General features: G+C 39.6%; 1 protein-coding gene across 5 annotated transcripts in view; it reads left to right on the top strand.

Annotated features, from left to right (window-relative positions):
• The window catches only part of XRN2 (5'-3' exoribonuclease 2), a 52,527-nt gene that overhangs the window by 17,452 nt on the left and 10,428 nt on the right, over nucleotides 1-24,647 (top strand). For 2 of the 5 annotated variants that reach the window (XM_056357844.1, XM_056357843.1), the window contains exons 17-28: nucleotides 3,163-3,298; nucleotides 6,671-6,778; nucleotides 6,866-6,955; nucleotides 7,471-7,543; nucleotides 10,357-10,440; nucleotides 11,293-11,390; nucleotides 11,483-11,562; nucleotides 13,411-13,467; nucleotides 15,556-15,624; nucleotides 15,723-15,857; nucleotides 17,247-17,374; nucleotides 23,707-23,767. In XM_056357844.1, the coding sequence (XP_056213819.1) occupies nucleotides 3,163-3,298; nucleotides 6,671-6,778; nucleotides 6,866-6,955; nucleotides 7,471-7,543; nucleotides 10,357-10,440; nucleotides 11,293-11,390; nucleotides 11,483-11,562; nucleotides 13,411-13,467; nucleotides 15,556-15,624; nucleotides 15,723-15,857; nucleotides 17,247-17,374; nucleotides 23,707-23,767 (1,119 nt within the window). Of the gene's footprint in view, nucleotides 1-3,162; nucleotides 3,299-6,670; nucleotides 6,779-6,865; nucleotides 6,956-7,470; nucleotides 7,544-10,356; nucleotides 10,441-11,292; nucleotides 11,391-11,482; nucleotides 11,563-13,410; nucleotides 13,468-15,555; nucleotides 15,629-15,694; nucleotides 15,858-17,246; nucleotides 17,375-23,706; nucleotides 23,768-24,647 lie in introns of those variants that run through there. The other 3 variants (XR_008825063.1, XM_056357845.1, XM_056357846.1) reach the window with 3 other exon arrangements.

The following is a 24,647-nucleotide window of genomic DNA, read 5'->3' as shown; positions in this document are numbered from 1 at the left end:
GTATGCGTGCAGGTTTTCATCCTCCAAGCCACTACTCCCTTTGAGACCAAGCACTAGATTGGCTAGACATTCACTGTTCAGCTTTGATTATGTGAGCTGAATGCCGCTGTTTTGCAGTTGAATTTTTGAGCTGTTTAACCCATAAAATTCAGTTACATTCACATGTGCAGTGTTATTTATCCTGACTATCACAATATGCTTTCCTCCATCTTTGATTTGTAGCAAACCCTGTTTTGTCTATGACGAGTTCTTTAAATGCCTTAGGATGGCTGATCCCTAGATGATTAAGGGATAGGAATTTTATGAGAATTAACTGACAGCGAATTACCAGTGAGTCTGCATTTGTCAAAGGTTTAAATCAAGCTATCGCCTTTTAAGTTGAGGATGAAGACCCTTACAGTTTTTTGTTAAAGGTTCTGCGCTAATAAATGCAACCAGTAGGTTTTTGTTTCCTGTAGCGTCAGGGAAGGTAAGTGGACATGGGAAAACAGTAAGGGTTACTTCATTGTGAAGTACTGATGACTAGTGTCCAACAGTTACTGTGACGTTTGTGACATGCAGCCTGTCAGATCTTCCAATATGATGTGTTCTAGCTCTTATCCTTACTTTCTTTCCTATAGGTGCAGATCTGAATGGATCGATAGGGTTTTTTTAATCAATCAAGCAGAATTTTTGTCTGAGTCTGGGTTTTAAAGTGTACATTTAAAAGTTACTTTCCATTTGAATTTTAGAAGAGGTTCTCTAAGAAACTTTAATAGTCTTATAACAACCGGTGTGAATGAACCGCTGTGATTTATGAGTAGCAATAGTTCTGACAGGGTTGGTATTGTCAAGCAAAACCAAATGCTACATTCATCTGCAGTTAAGCTCTTTTGTAGCTCAGAATACTTATTCAGATCCTTTTCTGAGTGGAAACTAATTTTATACTTCTCATTGTAGGTAAAAACAACTGCATAAAGGTATTAGATGCAGCAAAGTTGTCTGCAAAGATACTTTTTATATTTAAGATGACTTTGAAACTAGAATAAATAGTTCTAGTCAACTAGCAGATTGGTTTTTGTTACCTCACAGAAAAGGTTTTTGAAATTTATGCAAGTGTCTAGCTGCCATGGAGCTCCTAGGGTCAGATGCTCATAGGCTGCAGACATTCTTGACTCTGTCCTTCAAGACTTAATGCAAGTAGCTCTGTCCTTGCTCACCTTCCTTTCTTAGTCCTGAAAATATGTCTTGGTTTCTCTACCTCCTCATCAGTTTGAAACTTTGAACTAGCTCAGGTCAGATTTTTTAAAAGCATCCCTGTACTGGGCAACTAATTTGAAACAGAAGCAAGGGATGATCTTTTTTCCAAAACCAGAAGGACATGTGTCATGTAAAAAAGCGTTGATTGATCTTTGCTGTCTTAAAGGCTTCACACGCTATATTTATTGCTCTGCGAGATTCTGACAAGTGAAGTTGGAGTTGGCCTCGCAGGTTACTTGTGTGCTTTAGGTTCTGTATGTAATTTAAAGTGGTGACAGCCTTTGTGGAAAGAGATCTTGCACAATTGGTTTTGGCTGTGATAATGCCAAGTTTTGAATTGTTGGGAATTAAATTCTATTTCAAAGCCCCACCATTATTAAGGGATTATCTGATTTAACTAGTTTCTAAATCAGATTTGTAATTTGCTTTACTCTAGTTCACTTGAATGCCAAAAGTCACATGAACTTTGAGAGATGTGTAGAGAATGCATGAACTCTGGTGATTAATAGGTTTAAATTTAAAAAAAACAAACAAAAAAAAAAAAAAAAAACCCAAAAAACAAACCGAACCATAAACAAACAAAAAATCCCAAACCAAATAGTTCTATGAGGGAGGTCAGTTCTGAAGCATGATATCATGATTGAACCAAATGTTAAGTCGAGCTTTATCTTTCTATTACTTAAACTGCCTTTGTAGATGGCAGTCTGATTTGAACTGTGATTTCACCCAAGATTGTCGTGTCACTTCAAGTTGTTAGTCCTAAGAATTTTGTGCATATTAATGGCTTCTTGCTTGTGGCACAACTGTTCTCTCAGAATTTACGTGTCACCTATTGAATGACAGGGAACACAGCAGATGCAGCAAGCGGATAAAATGGCCAAGGATGAAAAGGTCAGGAGTCTGTAGACAGCAATCCCTGTTGCTGCCCATGCCCCCCACAGCTCTATTCCTGCTGCCTTGTCAGGTTTTTGAGGAGCCTATGGTCTGGGCTTACTGTTAGTCTTCATGGAATGATCTTGCTTGAAATGTGGCACAATATAGAGCGTTATTCACTTTTTTCCTAAATTATACAGTAGAGCTGAGAGATTCAGATGCTTGTATGTCACATGAGCAAATGGCTCTTTTTCCCCTGCCCCATCTGTAGACAGACATAATGGGGAGCTGCATGAAGTAAGGATAAATGGTGCCTGAGATTGGTGCTCTTTTGGCTCCAATATCCATTTCTGGCATGAAAGGTTGAAGATCCTTGTGTAGAAGGGAGCTAGACTGATGTGAGTCAGCAAGCACGGGATCCCTGAGTTGCAGTAATTCTGCTGGTAATCGTAGCTTGTCTGAACAGCAATGGAATATGGAAATCAAGCTTCTGTTGTTTATTATTTATTTTCTTACTTTTTCATTTTGATTAACTGGGAAACTATCTTTTCTGCTTGAGAGGGGTATTGAGAATAGAGGAGTGAACCTGATGTGAAAAGATATTCCAATAAGATTAAGATTTTGGCCTAGGGTAGATTAAATAAGGAAGGGAAAGAGTTTGTTCTCTTTCTAGTGGTTGGAAGAGTTAAAGAATAGAGTTCATACGGCAGTTTTGGTAATAGATTCCTGATAAGAGAGGTAAAATTGCCAACCAGGAGCGATACTGTTCTGGAAAATCCTGACAGCAGCAGGCAGAGGTTTGAAAAGCTACCCTGTTCCTAACAAGTACTTTGAAGACCTATTTATCAGGGTGGTATCTTCAGAATTTCATCTGGATTTTGTGTGATGCCAACCATCAAATTTTATTCTCTTGCTGTTGAGTATTAGTTTTTATGCTTTCACTTCAGTTGTATAAAAATGGGAGTTGAAGTAGCAAGCGACTTTAGCTTATATTTTAATTCAGATATGTAAATGTGCATATATTGACATCTATTTGTGTTTGTTATGCAGGTTATGGGAAACTGGTTGGAAACAGCGCTACTATAAAAACAAATTTGATGTTGATGCTTCTGATGAGAAATTCCGTCGTAAAGTTGTACAGTCCTATGTAGAAGGGCTTTGCTGGGTTCTCAGATACTATTATCAGGTACTTAAATTTCTTCTTGAAACTTCAGTTTTCTTTTGCATCTGTACCCTATTTCTTTTCAGGAAATAATAATTATCCATTGCTCATTTTTGGAAAGCAGTGCTTTTTTTTTATGATATAAATAAGTGGGTGCTCATTCTACGTGGCACTCAAGATTTGAATGCATTTTTTGTTTCTCGCATACAGTAACAGCACTTGTTAGTTTATTAAGGGCTGATGCATATTTTTCCTTTGCAATACATAACCATGCATAGTGAAATTGCAGATGACTAAATGAGTGAACAAGGGACAAAGCCTGTGAAATGCTAGTAAGAATTTGAACGGAACAGAGTTGTCAGTCTCCTCCATAGATTGTAGTGGTCTACATGAAGTGTATAGTGATTGAAGTAATCTGTATCTGATTTAAATATTTTGATAATTGAGATTTCAGACTGCAAGAGATTGGTTAGACATATTGGGGCTTGTTGCACCGATCGTTAATAACTAGCTTCATGCCCTGAAGACAAAGTAAGTTGTGTTTTGTGTGTGACCTGGGAACAGAATGTGCTAGAGCCAGTGAAGTTTTATCTGTCTCAGCAGAGCTTTGTATCTTGAACACAGTGCCACACTGATAACACTGCACACTTTTCATAGGTAGCTCACATCTGTCCAAATTGGAGCACAGGCAGGGCAAATACCTCACATGCCTGCAAGAAAACTATGCAGTCTTAAAGTTAGTTTATTTTAATGTGTACTCCTTTCCCCACTCTTCCCCTTAGAACAAAAAGGAAGAGTCTTCCCTTCCACTGTATCAGTTAGGTTTGCAAGTCTGTTGCAGTTGATGTGCAGGGGAGCTGAGCTCTCCTCACCTTTGAGTAGCTCCTTTCGCCGAGGTCGAATGTCACCTGGACACCTTTATAGGTGGAAATTCCCGTGACCCTGTGCACAGTCAAGGTCTGCTGAAAGCAAACTGTTTTCCCGCTAACCATGGTAAAATACGTTCTTAGAACTCTATATGTGCCCGTATGTCTCCAAAGTGTGTAAATGAATATTCAGATGAGCGGTAGGTGTCTGCTGGCTGGAAAACTGTCAGTGTGACCTTCAGTGGTGCAGTAGTACAAAACCACTGCAAAAGGCAGTCTGAATTTTAAGGGCAACTGAAGGGCTTATAGGAAGGGAGTATTATGCCAAAACTGAGATATTTGTGAGGTGGCCAAAATATTTATACTCATTTGAAGATTGTAAAGTTAACTTTGTTTTATGCAAAGAAGCATGCGTGGGGTGTGCATTTATTCCTTTGCAATCAGTGGCCATGGCCTTGTGCAGATATCGTGTGCTTTTACAACTGTTCAAACCGGGGTGGTGTTTGCATGTGCACTGCTGAGAGATTTGTGGCTTTGAATGTGTAGGAGCTGGAAGACAGGCACCTACCAAACTTAAAACAATATGGGCAAGCCCCTAGGCAACACTCTGCAGTCCAGGTGGTAAAACCAGTTTAGTTACTGAGATGTACGTAGGTGACTCCTTGTCCTTCTGAGTTTGTGGACGTTCTGGCTGAAGGGACCAGTGCGTATAGAAGTGATAAGTGATTACAGTTGCAAAGAAAGTGAATCTGTGAGGTTGACAGCTTCAGACTTCGGGCAGGACCATGCTGCTCTCAAGAAAACTGAGGACTGCCAATAAGATTTCAAGGAAAAGTGACTGTACAGAAAATATTTTCTGATTTAGAAATGTTCCAAAGGGAAACTTTAATAAAGTACCTAAATGTTTAGGCCTTCATTTTTGCCATTTTGCTTCGTATTCAGATTACTCCAAAAGAAGGCAAGTCTCTCTCTAGACCTCGTAAAAATTACATTGCAGACTTAAAATAGTGCAGCAGTGAAGTACTTGCATGTGCTGCTGTTTGTACTTGCATTAACAGGACTATGTGTAGGCAAGATACTGTAACCTGCTATACATGGGCAGTCTGTTGTACTGGTATGGAGCAGCAGTCAAATCACTTTCTTCCCATATCGAAGTTAGATTAGGAAGCTGTTCGGACTGGGGTAATTTCAAAATAGGCTTGCTTGAGGGTTTTTTGGTTTTTCTTTTTACCATAATAACAATTGCTTCCAATAATCATTGCTTATTGTCCATAAAACTTCTGACAGAATATGGTATGTGCTTTTCTATTCTTATAAAAAGGTAATAATGCAGAGCGCGCGTTCCACTAGTGGAAACATCTGTTTGGAGGGGGGGGGGAAAACAGGAAAGAAAAAAATAAAGAAAGAAACCAATCCACCTGGCTTTTGAAACATACTGAAACCATATGAAGAATTACATCTAATAATTACAGTCTCAATAATTTTATACCAAAAATATCGCTGGAGGAGCCTCATTGACATTTGCTAATTCAGAATTGGAAGTCAAAATAGTAGGCTTTTGTTTCAAGTGGTACTGCTAAGAAAAATAGCTGAGGAGGTGAAAACTTGACTTAGACCTTCTAGAGCTGCGTTTCTTTTACAAAATGCATTGTTCTGATGTGTTTTGAGTTTACTTTATTTTCTCCTTTTTGAGGATTATTTTCTGTCTTTCAAGTGAATGCACTTTGTATTTCCCAATATTCAGGATGAAGAGGGGAAAAGCAAAATGTTACTCAAAGTGTGTATTAGTGCTGGTACTGAACAGAAAAGTAACAGTTAAAACCAGAATACTTTTTTAACCTGCAACAAATAGTGTTCACGTTTTCACACCTTGTGGCGTGAAACCCTTGTCAGGGTTCTCTGGTCTCCCATATTCCCAAGTTAGCAGTGGGATTTTGCATTGAAAAACAGTAGTAGAAACTGTTTACACAAGTTGAAAATGTGTCCGTTTATTACACGTTCCTCAGCTTAGCCCCAGGGACTGGTTACCTGTGTGGATAGACTGTGATTTCCTACTCTTTGCAAGAAAACTTGTGCTTGGTTTTATTAGACTTTGTGCACATGCGTGTATGTTTTTTCTCGGGGGGAGGAAAAAGGCATGAGATAAGTTTAAGATTCTGCTTTAAGGTCTTTTGTGTCGTTCTGGTGCTAGGTCCTGTCTCTTTGACTGTCTCCCTTACTGACTCAAACCTAGCAGATAGCAAGAGTACTTTGGCATAGAAGTCTATCCACTGTTCTGTGCTGCTGAGGAAATGCCCGAGGTCTCCATTCACTGTCCAGTGAATTCACTCGCTCTAGTCTGGCTATGAAAAGTTAAGTCCCAACCTGAAGTCCAGAGTACCTTTAGAGGCCAGAGCTCTTTCTTTTCTAATCATTGGGACTCCTCTTTCTCCTGGTTGTTGTTGGGCTAAATTTTGTCACCTTTTGTGACTGGGCTATGTGATTATTTTTTTTCTTTTTTGATTTGTTGATTTTTGTTTCTCTATCCTAGGGCTGTGCATCCTGGAACTGGTATTACCCTTTTCACTATGCTCCATTTGCTTCTGATTTTGAGGGTATTGCAGACATGCCTTCAGATTTTGAGAAAGGCTCCAAACCGGTAGGGCATCTTTATTTACGTATTTATTTACTTATGATTTAACAGCTCATTAGAAATGTCCTACATCTGCTTGTTTAATTTCAACAGTTTAAGCCTCTTGAACAACTCATGGGAGTATTTCCAGCTGCAAGTGGGAATTTTCTGCCACCAACATGGAGGAAACTCATGACAGATCCGGTAGGAGTCCTTGTTGTATTCCCCCCTGTAAGGTTATGTCATCTTGCAGTTGTGTGGGCGTGACTCACTGCTTCTTACTTCAGGCAGAAAAATAAGAGACCAGGAGGGAACATTTTTGGTAGATTGCAGAGATTCTTCAAAGATCCTTAAAAGTGGCTCTTTGAATTCAGATGTTTCAGTGAGAAAAGTTATTTCCTGACTGTTTTACTCTTCTTTTTAGTAAGATTGTTTACTTTCTTATAGAAACCTTGCAAAATGTAATTGGGGAGCAAACACATTAATCCACTTATCTGGAATCATTCTGTCCTGCTTAATTTCTCATTCTGATGGAAGTGCCTTACCACACTTTATACGTGTTTAAAGACGTTTAGTAAGAGATGTTTTTATTAGTCAAAGTCCTTTGTATCCTCCTTAGCTTTGTTTGCTCACCCTCTGTGAAGTATGGTACTACATGGCATTCTGAGTCAAATTCATAATTGGCTTTAATGATTATTTTTTTATTTTCTCACATACAGGAATCAAGCATAATTGACTTCTACCCTGAAGATTTTGCTATTGATTTAAATGGGAAGAAATATGCTTGGCAAGGTGACATTTCAACTTTCTTTTTTGAGCTATAATATACTGACCTTAGTTGTAATAATCTGTGTAAAACTAGGAAGAAAATGGAAAATTGGTGAGATAATGATGCGCCAAGTCACACAAGTAACTTGTGTTACTTGGTGTGTGGGAGAAGTATTTTTGCAGCAGGTATATTTTTGAAAAGAAATCAGTATGGAGAACAACTTATGGTTCAGTAACTGATTTAGGATTGGCAAGGATTATTAGTAATTTCAGCAGTCATTCTAGATTTTTTAATTTGTCCTGAACTAGATTAATCATTTCTGTGTTTTGATCAGGCTTACTGTGTAATTGTCTTTTGTCTTCTTTGCATTTAATTAATGGATCTTGTTCTGTTCAATCAGTGGCTCATTAGTACCTGGTGAAAAATGCTTTGGGGAATATAGAAATACTTGGATGCATACAGAGAATGAAAAAGCAGCTATAGTATTTAATGCAGCTTCTTTCTTTAGAGAATATTAAAGGTCTGCCAAATTTTGTGGCTGGTTATGCTGCTCAGGCAATAGTGTAACATCTCAGTTACAGGTATAAATAATTATTTGGGCACAAAATTAAACACATGAAATTCCACCTGAGTGTAAGAAAGCACATTTTTACTGTGAGGGTGGTCAGACACTGGAACATGTTGACTGGCGAGGCTGTGGAGTCTCCATCCTTGGAGATATTCCAAAGCCAGCTGGATGTGGTCCTGGGCAATCTGAGCAGCCATGACCATGCTGGAGCAGGGGGTGGGGGCTAGGTGATCTCCAGAGGTTCCTGCTGACATCAGCAGTTCTGTGATTTCCCTCCCTGGCCTGCCGCAAGGCAGCTCACCAATGCTTTGAAATAGCCACAGTTAGACACACAAGTGTCTTACTCAGGACAGTGTTCCAAAATCAAAGAGAATATTCCTAGATATTATGAGCAGTGTTGCATAACAAGTTTTCTCTCTGTAAATTAAAGCTCTTACTTATCCCTGTGGTAATTCTGGCAACTTTCCTTAGTCCTTTTGTCCAGTTTCAAGTCCATAGTTTCAAGCAGTAATGTTTTAAGTAGCTCCCGCATGCTTTCAGCAGCCTGCAAAGTTATTTTTGATTCATTCAATGCTTAATTGCATTATAAACTCTTTGTTCTGGATTAACATCTGGAATTCTCATACTTAAGAGGCGGTTGTGAAACAAATATATTGCAAGCTGGAAGTACAGACTGTCTTGGTTAAAAGCATCTAGTATACCTTGTCCTCTTAATGACATGTTTGAAGGTCTTCCTTTTAGAGATGTGATTATGCTTCTGAAAGCTCAGCATGGATCATTTTTGCAATCTCCTACGTTATGAACACTTTCTGTTTTGTTGTCATTCTACCAGTGTGTTGTGAAGGTGAAAATAAATTGTTTTCCAGGGTAGGCTTATCGCCGTTCCCGTTCACAGGTAGTTATGTTCCAGCTGAAATTCAAACATGGCTGAGGTCTGGTGCTGTCTTTGATAAAGCAGTAGTCAGGGTGTGTGAAGATTATCCTCATACTTACAAGCAGGGACAGTGCAGATTTCTTGTTTGTGAGGTTGATGACAGCAGGCTGTACAGCTCTGCTCCTTGTTATTTTACAGTAGGCTAAATAAAATTCTGACTCAAACTTCTGACATATTTAACAGTTTACTTATGGTTTGTTCCAAACTGATTTTGTTAGGAGAGCATATGAGCTTCTGGTATAATTACACTTCAGGTAGAGTTTTAGGTTGCCTCCTTTCCTTTAGCCCTAGGACAAGGGTATTTGTTTTAATAAAGCCATGTAATGATCTAACTTCTGAAGCAAAAGTGTTTCAGGCAAAGCAACTTTTAGATCAAGAATCTTAAGTCTGTGGAAGTCTCTGTGAATGTTGTACCTTAGTGATAACAAGTGTGTAGGAGATCTGCCTGCCAGTAGAACTGGTACAGGCACAAATATGAAACTCTAAATATTGGTTTAGTAGAAATCCTTTGCTGTCATCTTGGTCAGGAAAAGCTCTAATGTTTTGTGGTAAGGGAGATAAAAACTAAAATAATTACTTTAGGTTGTGACTGATAATAAGGTTGACGGGAGCAAATCTTTGAAGAATTTTCATATTAAATTTTTTAGTGCCTTTTTTGATTTTATAGTAGAAGAAAACATATCCAGGAGCATACCAGGGAAGGCTGTTCTCGGCTTCATTCAGTGTGATCGAGTAGGCTCTGAGCTGTGCTGCTTAGTGAAGGATTTTGATCCTGAGAAGAGCCTCTGTGTTATCTCAGAGTAAAATTAATAGCTGGTATGAATAGTCCCTAATGGATAGTGTCTCTATCACCTCATTGCTGAAATTGGAGTGGTTTCTTCCATTGTTGTCTCTTAATAAATTAATTTGAATAAAGTAGTATTGAGTTCTGTCAGGGGAGTAACTGTAGCAAATGAGACAAATAATGACTGTCTTACTGAGCTCATCTTGGTCCTAAATGAGACAGGTGAGGGTAGAGGTTACTGCTTCCCGGTGCCCGGGACTGGGAGAAGGAGGAGGATGGAGTGGTGCTTGGAGAGAAGCTTCCCTTTTCAACTTGCAGTAGCACTGAACTGTTTTTCCCTAAACATGTAGGCTCAGCCTCTGAAAATGCAGGGTTTTCTTTTCTGTGACTGATGCAACAGTTGTTTCTTGGGTTAGAATCTACCGGACCTTTCCATGCTAGTGTCTTTTGGGTGTGTTGGGGGTTTCTTTTGTTTATTTTTAGTGTGGTTTTGTTTGGGGGGTTTTCTGTTTGTTTCAACAAGTGCTGAAAAAAAGTTTTGTTTTGCTAGGTGTTGCATTATTGCCATTTGTTGATGAGCGACGCCTTAGAGCTGCCCTGGAAGAAGTCTACCCTGACCTCACTCCTGAAGAAAGTAAGAATTGTGATATTTTGTTAACAACTTGTTACTACCTTTGTTTCACCCTAAATGAGCAAGGTATGATAGACATTTGGATGAATTGAACTATGGCAGTCTGTAGCCTGTTCTTCATGGATGGTGCTGGTAATTAGAATGATCCTCCACAGGTTTGTTTTTGTAGCTTCCACTTTTCTTTTACTCAAGTAGATCTTTGTAAGACAACCTGAAAATTAGATGGCAGGTTAATTGTATAAAAAGCTTCTACCAGTATATGCTGCTAAAGTCCTTGTTAGATGAGTATGTGGCAATCAAAAGAATAAACTCTGTTTCCAAGGTTAGAGTTGGTAAAACTTGATAGGTGTATTGGCTGTTCTGACCAGTAGGCTGGCTGTGCCTGGTTATATGTGAAGCCTCAAGTTCAGTTTATATAGGCAAATATATGTGCTACTTTCTCTGTTGTACAAAAATAATAGATGGTTCTTGCAGGTAAACTGCTTGGGCATGGAGCAGCACAAGGGGGTGGTTTCATTTTTCTTTTTTTGGGGTTTTTTTTTGGTTTGTTTTGGTTTGGGTTTTTTTGCCCAGCCTGTCTGTATTTTCAACATCACTTTCTAAATTCAGCTTTCCTCCCATTAAAGACAAGACTCCCATTTACTGACTGCCAGCTACCCTTGTGACCAGAGACATCCTGTTCTGAGCAGAGACACTGTCTTTCCAACACTCTGAAGGAGGGTTCAGAGCTTTCTCCTAAATCACAATGGAGCTTTCCTTTTGTGGAGATGTCAACAGGACGGTGTGCTGGTCTTCTGTATTCCTTCCTTCCCTCTTTGCTCTGAACTCTTACCCCATTGTCTTCATCTTTTCTAGGCAGAAGAAATAGCCTTGGTGGTGATGTTCTCTTTGTTGGAAAACACCATCCACTTTGTGACTTTATTGTGGAACAGTACAAGACCAAAAATACAGAGGTAGGTTGTATTTGTTCTTAAGGGATTGCGTAAATGGTGAGGGTGGAGGTCTAATAAAGTGCTTCAGCTTAAACATATTTTTTTTTCCGTAGCCAGTGGATATACCCCCAGAGTTGTGCTATGGAATCCAGGGAAAGCTTACACTGAATGAAAATGCCGTTCTTCCAGATCAGTGAGTATGGTTTCTGGAATGGATTGTTTGATGCTAAAGGACATTTCCTTCAGTTATATCTACATTTAAATAAAAATATCTTTGTGCCCACAACGAGAAACTTCAAATTCTCGACAAGGCAGTGTATTTAGTTTTGAGGCTAAACATGCTTTCTGCGAAGTTTCATAGTAGGTGGTGTTATCATCAGCATATGTAAAAATCCAAGAAAGTGAAACTTTTTAATTCTGAAATTGTTTTTTTTTTTTATTTCAGATCTAGGCTTTTTTGGCAGCATCAGAAATCTTTAAAGTTCTCTAATGTGTGTGTTTAATTGTTGATGAATTTTTGTCATTTCATCTATGGAAGACTGACTTATGTATTTAGTAGTGTTTGAACTTTACTGATCACTACTACTTTTATTATATAGGTCCTGTTTGCTATTAGTCTTATTCAGTAAGGCCATGTTGTTTTGGCCTCTTTGCTTGTGTTATGAATGTTAATTTAATGCAGTCTGATGTAACTTCCAATAGTGCATGCTGTTTAAAAAAAAAAAAAACCAAACAAACCAAAACTCTGCTTTTTATATGCCAATCTTAATTGCATGAAAGAAAAATCCAGATAGAGATATATTAGTTATATTTTGCTGGTTTCCATTTGGGCTCTAGCACTAAATTTGGGACTGTTACCAGCTACACATACAAAAAATGGTAATATTTTTTGTTTTCTAGATAATGCGTTTAGTTTGAGAAATTATCAGTATCATCTTTGCATTGTAGGATATGCATTCATTTATCTAACCTTGCTTAGAGGCATAAGCAGGTGTTCAGTAACTCATTTGCATTAAATGCACAAACACTCTGATTTTGTTGGATAGATAATGTATCCTAGGTCACACTCACTAATATACATTTCTCTATTCTTGTCATGGCTTGTGGAGAATATGAGCAAGTCAGAGCTGTTCTTGGAGGGAATAGCAATGCAGGAAAAAGAAAACTCTTCTGGCTTTGCCTTCGCTAGATAGGGTGTAAGAAATGGATGGGTTTTTTACCTAGGAAAGTAGTTTGCTAGGAATTCTTTGAAGATGAGCAGGCATTTATATTGCCTCTTCAAAATAAGTCTTACTCTGCTAAAAAGGTTTGGATCAAATCCAGCCAACATGTGTACGGTTTGTGACCTCTGTGTGTACCATGAGCCTGTGACAGTTGTGCACAGTAGGGTGAACAAAGAAATCTGGGTTTGGATTGATCAGAATAATTTTCTTAAGCATGTTTTTAGTCTGCTTGAATTGAAGGGGTAAAGTTTTCTGGAGGAAGGAAGGAAAGAGTTGAGATGCAAGTGCGTGTCAGCCTATTAAATTTCAATTAGAAAGGAGACTCTTTAGGTGCTGTGTAAAACAGCTGCTAGAATTGTATTCTATTTTACTTAAAAACCTTTTTCTTCCTAGTGAAGCAGGTTTGCATCTTCATGGTGTCTGCATGTATGTTTGCCTTTCTGGTCTTCTCCTGCCCTCTTAGAACCTGTTGACTTGTTATAATCAACACCTAGCAGTACAGGGAGGTGTCCAAGGTGCAGACTAGTCCTAAGTAAATTGGCTGCTGGGCAGTGAGAAGTGTGTGAACCTACTTTTAGACACTAGAGAATCCACACAGATCAGCTGCAAAAGTAATGACATTAAGAAATAAGGATTCAACAATTCCAGTGCTTATAGAAGTATTTGATTTTGGGAAAAGGCAAGTTAATTTTGAAATCCCTTTTACGTGTCACAGGCTTAGCTGACAGAGAAACAGGAGTGGTAGCAACAGAGAAGGTGGAGCAAATGGTGAGAAATATGTTAAATGACATTTTGACAGGGATTTTTCTCTTTACCAGAACAGTGGAGTCTCCTGTTCCAATGCTGCGTGATCTTGCACAAAATTCTGCAGTCAGGTAAGTAAACTGGGTTTTAATGCAATGGTGTGCAAAATGCAGTTTTTATTCTGGTGCTCTGTGGTGTTGATTTTGCAACAGAATCCATCTCAATAAAATTGAAGCTTTTACTTTAAACGTTTCTGGTTTTCTGTGAGAGCTGAATCCAAGCTATTGTGTTGTAACCCAGTGGGCTTAGGTTAGGGTGGTTAGTCAGAGTGTGCATAGTGGCGTGCCGTATGGGGATGTCCGAAATAGTCGCTGCTCAATGCATCAAACCAGGTGTGTTTCATCCCCTCAGAAATACCTGCTGTTGCTTTTCTGCTCACCCTCTGTTGGGGCTTCTGGGTCTTTGGCGAGCAAAGAACATCTACAGAACTTGCAAGCCTTTTAAGTTAAAAAACCCCCAGTGTTAGTGAGCGTGAAACCTCAGAGACAGAATGGCATATTGAATGACAGCCCTGCAGCTCTTGATTTTTGCCTCTTGGATTATGACCCATTTTTATTCCTAGCAATTCCCATAGGATGCCTGAAAATATAAGCTTTGTGTCTTTAAGAAGTAAAGGAGTAATACTAACTTGCCTGAATGTGGTATTTGGGAGAATAATAAGGAACTTCATAATGAATAAAACCAATGCAGAGTTTCCAAGAGTGCATCTTGTGGTCACAGAAGATTTTAATTGCTCTTGCACTTGACAGCAAATTTTTGTAGATCTAGTGTGTTGTATGTCGTTCCCACTTAATTTGGCATGGTATAATAGCTATGTAATGCTTGAGCCTGTAACCTTTCACTTCTTGAGCCACATAAGATACTTGAGACACTGAAAATCACTTGTGATCTGTCTGCATAATTTTTTCCGGCAAGGAGGCATAACTTGCTTCAAGTAGGACAACTATGTACAGGCAGTAAGAAATGCCAAGTTGTGGCTTGTCAGGATACTGTAGAAAGGATGTTCTGAAATGAGGATTTAGTTGCTTTGAGCAATGAGTTAAAGGTAGTTTTTGGCTTTCTGTCTGCCACTGTCAGGAGGTTTGAATTGTTCTACGCTTCTGTCCATTTCTCTGTTGCAAGGATTTTTCTTCCTGTCTTTTGAGATAGTATGAGCAGTCATGGTTTTGCTCTTCAGTTCTTGTGACTTTGGCTGAATTTTCCAAGGGATCATTATTCTCCTTCTTTTGAGTCTCATTCATTCTCTGCTGAAAAACAGATGTGTTTGAGCTGGAAGAGTGGATTATTCTGCTTAGCTGCTTGTTTTTCTCTTTCTCAGCATCCCAAGCATTTTTCTGTATCATATGGTAGGTAGTGAGAGAACAGGAAGCATTTTGGTGCCATGTACTTCAAACATGTCCCTGGTGGGACCTACCTGAGACCTGGATACTTACAGCAGGGAGTTGGAACTGCTGGGAGTGTGAATTTTTCTGGAGCAAACCCAAACTGCTTTGTAATGCATCATACCAGCAGAAACTAAGCTTTCAGCTGCTTTTTGCTCTATTACTATTTACTATTAGTTTGTCTAATACTAGACAGGTGAAAATGCAAGGTCTGCAAGATGTCACTGAAAATAGGTGTATATCTCTTGTGCTGCATACACACGTACAACTGCATACATTGTATGCATACAGCTGCATACAACTGCAAAGCTGCCTTTCGGGATAAAAACTCCCTGGCCCAGGAAATCCCACTTCTAAGTTGTGTACGCTTTTGAGTAGACTGCATAGCAAGCTGATATCCTGCCTGTCTGTGTCATGGCAGCCTTTGAACTTAATCAAGTACAATCAGTGCTTTGACTAGAGGATTTGTACTCAATCGTCTGCAGAAGATAGTTTCATTACCATACATAGGACTAACTGTTTTCTAGACATTAAACTTTCTTTTGGACTGGCTATTGATACAGGGGAGGAAAAAGGTCACCCTGTGGAAAATAATCAAGACATCCAAGTTCAATATAATCAGTATATCTATATGCAGGGAATACCCATTGCAATTTAAGTCATGGGTTCTTGAATCCTGTCTGCTGTGTACATCACATTTAATAAAGCAGCAATTACTTTTTCACCTTGTTTGTCTGAGTTATCAAGTAAACCTAATCCTCAAATACTTTCTTCTAGTATCTCTTTCAAAGATCCACAATTTGATGAAGACTTTGTTTTCAAGGCTATAGTGTTACCTGGTGCAAAGTAAGTATCATTCGTCAGTTTTCAAATAATTCCATTTTCATTTATTCATCTGAGTATTTGCTCCGAAAAGTATTTCTGGAACTATCTTAATATTAAAGGAAGCCTGCTCCAGTCCTGAAGCCAGGAGACTGGGAAAAAACCAACAATGATGGCAGACCTTGGAGACCACAGCTTGGCTTTAACAGAGACAGAAAACCAGTTCATTTAGACCAGTCGGCATTTAGAACTTTAAGGTAAGACTGGAGGCGTTGTTACTGACTGCCTTCCTGAAATGACTCTAGTCTTTTATTGCTTTTTAAATTAAGAAAGAAAAAAAAAAAAAAAAAGGAAACAAAGGGGTAGAGATTGGCTGTCAGAGATTAGGTGCTGGTGTTCCATGCTGGAAACTTTTGCATGTGATATTTACATTCAGTGTTGATGAAAACTGTATATTACAATAATTTCGGGGTAATGTCTTGCATTCTTCTTGATGTGGGGGGTGGGTGTGGGTGAGGTGTTTCTACTAAATATTTCTAACTAGCTTTCCTGCTGTTTTGGGTTTTTTAAACTTGTTTGGTGTATACTCACTTGAAGTACAGAAGGTACAATGAGAATATTACACACAAGTAATAATTAAAACAGATTCCTGTCTTTATAACAGTCTTATGCTTTTAAAAATGAAGTTTTAAAAACTGTTGTTTGAGGCATGTGTAGCACCAGACAATCTGGTTGTTGCTTTTCAAGGCATTGCCACAGTTGTTATTTATTAATTCTCTGAAAGTCCAAGTAACTTTCTCAGGTGCTGCAGTGTAGTATGAGAATGCTTCTGAGCACAGGATGAGAGAATGAGCTGGGGTTATGTATTACAGATAAAATTAAATGTTTTTCTTTACTGGGGGGTGCAAGGAGCCTTATGTTTTTCGGAGCCAGAAAAGAGAATGGTTTAAAGGAGACTGTAATACCAGCGTATAAAATTAAACTCCATGAGCAACTGAACATGAGTGTCTCTTTAGGAAGGGAAAATACCTTCTTCATCTTACTGCTCTGGAGGAGCTGTAAGGAGAAAAAGCTACACCCTTGCCCCCATTCATGTGTTGGAAAGCATAATTGTTCCAGTGCTGCACTTGTGAACCATCATCTGTTCTTCCATGGCATAGTTATAAAAAAAAGTATAGCTGTGTTACTGATCACATATGATGTCTCATTAAATTGCTGTCCAGGGTGGCAGACACCACAAGCAGCAAGTCTTAATGCAAATGTAGTTCTGCACAAGAAAAAAACAGCAAAAAGCTGGCAGACATTTACACACCAATATTTGCAAATCCTGCATCTCTATCAACTCTCACTTCTTTGGGAATGTGAAGTTTTAAGCGGTTTGCAGGAAGTATGTGTATTTCTGCTTATTGTGGCTTGCTATAGAAACCAGAAATTTTTCTGGGACCAGCTCACAAAGCATGTGCTTTCTTTGTGGTGTGCCTGGGACCCTGATCTGGAAGCGAGTCACTGCATCGTGCTTGTGCACATCTCCACTGATGCACTGGAGAGAGCTGGGGCATTTGGTGGGCTGGGTAGCAGCTGTGCTGTAAGATGACATTCATAAAAACATCCTATTATTTTTCCTTTCCATTTCTTACACATAATAGCCATACGATGCCAAGGGAAAGAGGGATGCCAGGAATGTATGCCAATGCAGTACCTCTCGGAACTTATGGGAACCCGTATGCCAGGCCACTTCTGAGTGGGCAGCAGCAGATTCCTAAACTGTTGTCAAGTAAGTTAGTTCTGCTTTCTGCATTTCGGAGCTTGAAAAATACTACAGTTTTGTTTTGGTCTGTTGCACTGTTACAAATAAAAAACAAAGACAGATTCAGGCATCTATCTGCATCAACCTTGTGTTGCTTTTTTCTATTGCTCTTCCTTTATGGAACTACTGTAGTGAAATGTACTAAAATGTAATTTTAAATCCCACGTAAATGTAAGTGGGATCCCATTTTGAATACTGTGCCCGGTAGCACTTTGTCTACTAAGGTGTCCTAATGTCTGCTATCCAGAATGTATTCAGTATGTGGCTAAATCTCAACACCACCAGTATCAACAGACATAGAAGAAGCTTGGTACTTTGTGTCTGAAGAGAACAATGAGAGGAGGATGCTGCCCACAGAAAATATTTAATGCACAAGGCATGGTGGCAGATCAGCAGAGATTGTAAGACTGACAGAAGAGCTGTGGTGTTGAGATGCCAGACTGAACCGAAATTGCCATTTCACAGTCCTGTATTGGCTTCTCCTGCCCTGCAGCAGGTGTTGCAACTTCTGACAGGAGGTGGAGGGCAGGGATGCCACTGCTGTTGGCTTGGTGAACAAGTGGGTCAGTGGAAGTGGGTAAGGTAAATACTGTGTGACCCAAAGTGGAGTTCTTCATCCTGGGAAGGAATTACGTGTGCGAATGGCTCCCAAAAAGAGCGCTAGTTCGGAGTTCTGTCTCTTCACCTGTGATCAGGAGCTATGTTTCTGTAACGGTGGGATTGAGACAGGAGAAGACTTGGCTAAACTGCCTAAAAAAGTGCTTTAAAGGAGGAAGTTCTCACTGTTCACCTGAATTCTTGCAATATTGTATTTATGCAAGTGTTTGAAGTTTAAACAGCTGACACAGATAAAGTTTGAATAACATTTTGTCACATATAGAAGACCAGATTACTACATAGTGAGGCTGTCAGCCTTTGTATATATGACTTGTATTTCTGCTGCCCATGAAACAGTAAATAATTTTGATGGGCACTCTGAGTTAAACATCTTGTCCAGTCCCAAGCAGGTGAAGTGTAGTTGAGTAGTGAGTGCAGAAGCCTCCTTGTGTGAGGAATCAGATTGGTTTAAGTGGAGAGATGGATCGAATATGAGAGCTTGGAGCTATTAACTTTGATTAAAGGAAAACAAGTGTTTTTTTTTTAAACAAACAAGAAGTGTAGTCTAAAAAGAAGAGTGTGGGAAATGGGAAGGCAGCACTACCAGACAGGTATTGCATTTTTGCATGAATCTCCAAAAAGAGAAAGTCTGTGTGGTTTTGGAGAAAGTATTCATGACCCCACTAGTCCCTATACTGCTGTTCGCGTCTTCTGAAGCTCAAGTCTTGACATGTTGTGGAAAATACTTCAAAGCGGTTTCCTCACATGGAGCTGATCTTGCTGGTTAGGTACTTAAAAAGCTGTCATCCTCATGGCACCTGAGCACCTTGTGTTGTGTGGCAAGCACTTCACATGCAAATATGCCCCAATGTCATCATTTTTTCAGATTGAGGAGGCTTGAATCCACCGATTGATACGAAATCTCAGTCCATCTATTGGCCTCAGAAAAAACGTCTGGTGGCTTTCTTTCATGCATTCCTTCTTCCCCTCATCTGCCTCTTCCTCACCCTCAAATTGCCTCAGGCATCCCTAGTTGCTGTTCTGCAGTTGTGCCGGGCAAATCTGAAAGCAGGGTGGGTTTTTTGGTTTTGATGGTGATTTGGGATTTTTTTCCCTTTCGTTGTGCCACTTTCCTTGATGCTGCTTTCTTTCCCCATTAGGTAGAGGTTGATCCTGTGCTGTTTGTGCAGCAAAAAGAGATGCCAGGTCAACCTGCTGGTCCCTCCAGCCACCGTTGTGGTGCGGTTGCCTCATGCGCCACCGGCAGTCATCGTACAAAGGCTTTTTCACAAAGCAAGGGGTTGTGCGCCTGCTGTTGCTCTCTGGGGCTCTTCATCCCGAAGTAGGGAAGCTGGTTCCTGCCACTCTCTGTTTTCATGGGAGACCACAGTGCAACATGCTGCAAATGTAGTCTTTGTCAGTTAATTTTGTTGTTTCTCCTCCTCTTACACTAATGATGCTAAACTGTCCTAGGACAGAAGTCTTAAACTCTAACTTCTGATTTAAACTGACTACAGCGTCAAGTCTTTACAACTCATTACAGCAGCAGTTGACTTAGTATTTGGAGATTGTCTTTCTTTCAGTGCCTCATTATTTAACCAGGGTGTGAGAACAGTTGGTGTCCCAGTCAGTGGGACGGGCGCAGATTAAAACAGCTTGCTTCCTAGCAGTCCCAGAAATGTATCCTGCTGCCTGGCTGGTGGGTCAGGACCCAGCCCACGCCACCTGCAACTATCAGTGTCAAGTGAACCATGTGCATCTTAACTCCTCTTCTGCCAGGTAGAGTCAGACTTGCTTAAACCCTTGTAAGAGGAATACTTTCAAGTGTCGTGGTCCAAAATTTCTGCTGACTCATTCTGAGATGAGTCTTTCAGACATTCACGCTGAAGGATGCTTTTACAAATCAGACCATACCCCGACACCATAACACATCCTGGATTATGGATTGTGTGGGTCTAGTATTAAGCAAACCTGTGAAGATGAAAGTGTCAGCAGCTTTGCTGTAGGTGGCAGTCCTCTTGTTGAACAGGAACAGTCTGTGTGGACAGTGCATTTGCTCCGATGGAAATCTGTGTTCAGAATTAAGCATGTGGGCCAATGTCACCCAGATGGCATTCTGTCTAGGGGTACCAAAAGGTGTTCCTAGGTCTGACATCACAGCTGTTTTCTTGCCTTTTGCAGTCACCCCCTTCAGTTTAAGCACAAATGTCTGTCAAAGCACAGGTACCTTCAACTAAAAAAACAGAAAGAATGGGAAGGCATATGCAGAGCTTTCTTAACAGGGCAGGTTATCTCTTATGTCAGAGTCACATTCATCAGCTATATAATTGTGAGAGAGCAGCTATGTGTTGTGGCATGAGCTATATGTTGTGACATAATTGGATTGGGAAGCATCTGGAACCCACGCTTTCCTGAAAAACTAGAGCTGGTGTGGTTAAAATTCCCACATTTTATGGGATTGATGCAGAGCAACTTTTCATTTTGTGTATTATGTTTTTATATGTATGATGAAGTAAAATTAGAAGGGCAATGCGGTCAGCCAGAGTGCTATCTCTTCCTCAAGAGCCTGCTGTGGGTGTTCCTTACTGTTGTTCTCTGATTTGACTTTGATGTGCCAATTTTCAGTTGATGAATAATTGTCTGTGCTGATAACTTGGGGAGTCAAGTGTGGTTTGGCTATACTCTATGAATGGCATATTTGGTCTCTGCAGCACAGGATATCTGATCTATGATTTTCATTTCAGTCAGTAAACTTGTCAATTAGCTGCATTTGAAAAGTGATTTTGATTAGTGCAATCAGTAAACACAAAATCTCATCTTTGATTGCCACGCTGATTAGATAAATTGTTACTTGAGGAGCTGCTAGAGAAGGCAGTTTATTTGGCCTTATAGCTCTAGGAAATGCCTAAGTTTTGAAGACTAAAGAAAATATTAATTGTCATTTCTTCTCCCATTTTGTACCTTTTTGAAGTGTAATTCACTTCTCCAAGCTTTTTCTCTCAAAGATTGCTCTCTGTCAGGGCCACACAAAGGAATAGTAATAAGGTGGCTCTAAATGTTTTATGATGATTTCATTAAACTCTTTCATAAACTGTTCCCTAGAGCTACAAAAAGATGTGGTTACAGCAGGAGAGCAGGGTCCTTTCTTTTTCAGATGGAAAGAAAGTGATTAAATGGGATAGATGTTTTTAACTAGCCCTTAAGCAGGGGCCTGTATGAATGAGAAACACCGTACCAGGGCAAGACCAGCATCATCTCGCAGGGTTTCTCACTAGAGCACCATTTGACCCTGGCAGCAGAATGGAAAATGTGATAATAAACTTCAATTAAAATGTGATGTTCTGACCAGGGAAGGTCAGGGAGGGAGAGACTCTGTTAGTCTGGATAATTGTCTGGATACTTGGGGGTCTTGCCTAGCTCAGCCTGCAGAGAGGAGGAGGGTGGGGGAAACACAGTCATTGTCCTTCCTGGAGTATAGGTGTTTTTCTGGAAGTTTTTGTCACCCAGCAAGCAAAAGGAGAACTGAGCCAAGCCTAGGAGACCTGCAGGTCTGGTTGCAGTGACAGAGCCAAAACCTAGCCCTTGTTCTGGGGATGCTGGGGAAAGAGCTGCTGGAGTTAGTAACTACAGATAGAAGGGGTTTTGTGCGTCTGAAAACATTTGTAGCAGAACTCAGTTCTTCTGTATTGCATGTGGTACTGGTATTTGTGCAACTTTAAATTATTAGAAATAAAGTAGTCTTAGGATATTTTTTGATTTAAAATAGTGACATTCTTTACCAAATGTGCGTGTTTGGTTTTTTTAGCAATATCATCTTTGTACTTTCTAATTTTTCAGCTTCAGTTTAATGTTGTCTTAATCACTTGTTGCCCTCAAAGTTAACTGAAGACAGCAATATGGGCCTGGGTTTTCTTGTGTTGCACTAATCTTGTATTCAAAAGCAAACGGAGCATCACTTAAAGCAGCATGTTAGTACAGCCTGTTTATGTATGTAAAAGTCCTGGTCATTCGCAGGCTGAGCAGTAAGAGTGCCACGTGTCCGTCTTTAGTCCTTGTGATGCTTTAGACTGGTTTGGTTACCGTATATAGGAAATGACCAATTATATCTGCTGATGAACATCACCTGGTAACGGGGTGTGTGTGTATGAAAAGAGAGGTGTATGGATGGGTTGGGGTGTGTGTATACATGTAATGTTTAATAAAGAAGTGAAATACAGCATGTACCCCTGAGCTGGGTGGGCTGGATTAGCTCTGCCCGGAGGAGGCCCAGGCAGAAACAGGGGAGCTGCTGGGGATCAGAATTTATTTCCCCTGACAAAATGGTGTTATCATCAATGGGCGCTGCCCGCGCCCTCCCCTGTGCGCTCAAGTGCTGCCGTGAAAGGTTTCTGTCCAGGTCAGATCATTACAGCCTGCAGACAATCCAGCCACAGTTAGGAGAGGCACAGATTTTTCCTCTGTCCATTTTTTTTTTTTTTTTTACACACACACCCACACCCCTTTTTCTTTCAAATTATTGAGAGCTTTAGTGTACTTGAATACTGGCAGTTTAACAGGGCATTACTGTCCCATCGCAGTACATCCATTAGACAACTTCTGGAACCAGCTGTCGAAATTAGGTCACACTTAAACACCATTGAAAATAATCAAAGGTGTCACTGAAACTGAAGCTTTTGATTGATGCACAATCTGAGTGTTGTGGACTGACTGGGGAGCTATTGATTAGCTGTTTCTTTTATCCTGTTTACCGACCAGTTTATTTAGAAGAACAACAACCGTTTAATTGCATGTCCTGTTAAAGCAATGTTGTTACTGCTGCATCTTTGTAAAGAGTTAGTTTGGGTAGAACAAACAATTGAAAAGTGGGTGGTCTTTTTATCCACTGCGGCTTCTTGTAACTGCAGTGCTAGGTCTGTGGCCAAGTTTTTACCCAAAAAGGTTTAATTCAGTCTGGTTACATTATCAGAGAGATCAGTAATAGATTTTTATTACTATGTTATTGTTGTCTAGGTTAATTTTTAAATATATTTTTGTTATCTTTAAATATATCCTAAATAGAACTCTCTCTCTCTTCCCCACACCCCCTGTATATATGTGTGTATTAAACACGAATAAAGTGGAACTGTTCACTTCATTACATGCTCATTCTTTTAGTTTGCTTTATAGAATAACTTAGCCTAGTCAGAGGAAAACTTGCACATATTTTGAGTCTTCAATACTTGTTGCTCACAGACACGGGGTGTTGTGATGATGACACAGCTGTACGTGTGTCTGTAAAAGTATCTATATTTTTTCATATACTGTAGAGGTGAAATGTAAACATTAAATGAAGTCTCCAGCTGTTACGGTAACAGATACAGGTTTGCATTTTTAAAAATTCAAGAGAAGATACCTGTGAAGTGTCCCAAGCACTAACAAATGCTAGTTCTAGCAGTTAAAATTCATTCTTACTAGACATAGTAAAAAAAAAAAACAAAATAATTGCCTTAATACTAAATTTGCACTGATGGACACAAGAGCTTTATGGAAATCAGCAGTAGTAACCAATGACTTGGTGAAATGTCTTTGTTAGTATATCCAGTTTGAGCTTTTCTGTTTGACTTCTTAAAACATGTTCTCAGGCACATGTAAGAATAAGTGGAGCGCAGTTCTTTAAGTATACTTGCTCTTTTTTTGTTGTAACATTTTGTTTTACCCTCTAGATCTTAGACCCCAGGAGTCTTGGCGAGGTCCTACACCCTTGTTTCAACAGACACCGCAAAGGTAAGGCAGGAGGGATTGAAATTTTGTAAAAGACAGCCAGGAGGATGTACTTCGTTCTGCCAGGCTTCACAAGTTGTTTTTTTTTTCCCCTTTTTGTTCTGAACTTTGTTGTTTAAATTTTTCAGAATCATGCTGTACAGCAGGGTTTTTAAAGTTAATTAATGTCCATGATTTATTTACATTTTGTGAGTACACTATGTGGTGTTCATCCTCTAAAAGGCTCAAGTACTGTGTATTAAAAAAAAAGAAGGCAAAAACACTTCCCATTAAAACTCGGACTTCAAAATTAACTTTACTGTTGGTGCTTTGGTACCGTTCTTGGTTCTTTGGCCTTTATCTTATTGAAGCTTTTGAGATACTATGAAATTGAACACAGAGAGCTTAAAACTGCATTAGATTTTGGACAGGCTAAACAAATTTCTTTTTAGGAGGGCTGTGGAGCTTAATGAGGCATAACTAATGGTGTTCCACTTTTATCATTTCTGTGCCGCAACCGCAGCATTAGTACAGACTAGCCATTGATTCTTGCTACAAACCTCTTGAAGTCCTAATCAGCTTCTTTGGTACAAGTTTTTCAGGCCTGACAAGCCTATTGTAGGGCAGTGTCACTGTAGGTCAGTAGTTATTAGTTGCCACTGAAAACAGTTTCTTTAACTACTTAAGACTGAACTGAATTAAATGCAGAAGGGACTCAGGGAAGGATTATGGAATCTGCAGTCCAATAAGTGCCATCGAATAGAAGGAATGTGACATGGTTTGATAATAAGGGATGTTTTACATGCGTTCCTTCATTGATAGGTTGTATGTCCTTAAGTCAGATGGACTTTATAAACTCCAGTGTACCTGTGAAATCCATGAATAATTATATTTATTTATATTT

Source organism: Falco biarmicus, chromosome 12 (assembly GCF_023638135.1).
Source record: "Falco biarmicus isolate bFalBia1 chromosome 12, bFalBia1.pri, whole genome shotgun sequence".
In the NCBI taxonomy this organism is placed as follows: Eukaryota; Metazoa; Chordata; class Aves; order Falconiformes; family Falconidae; genus Falco; species Falco biarmicus.
The sequence above is the reverse complement of the archived record's forward strand: the minus strand, read 5'-3'. Positions and strand labels throughout refer to the sequence as shown.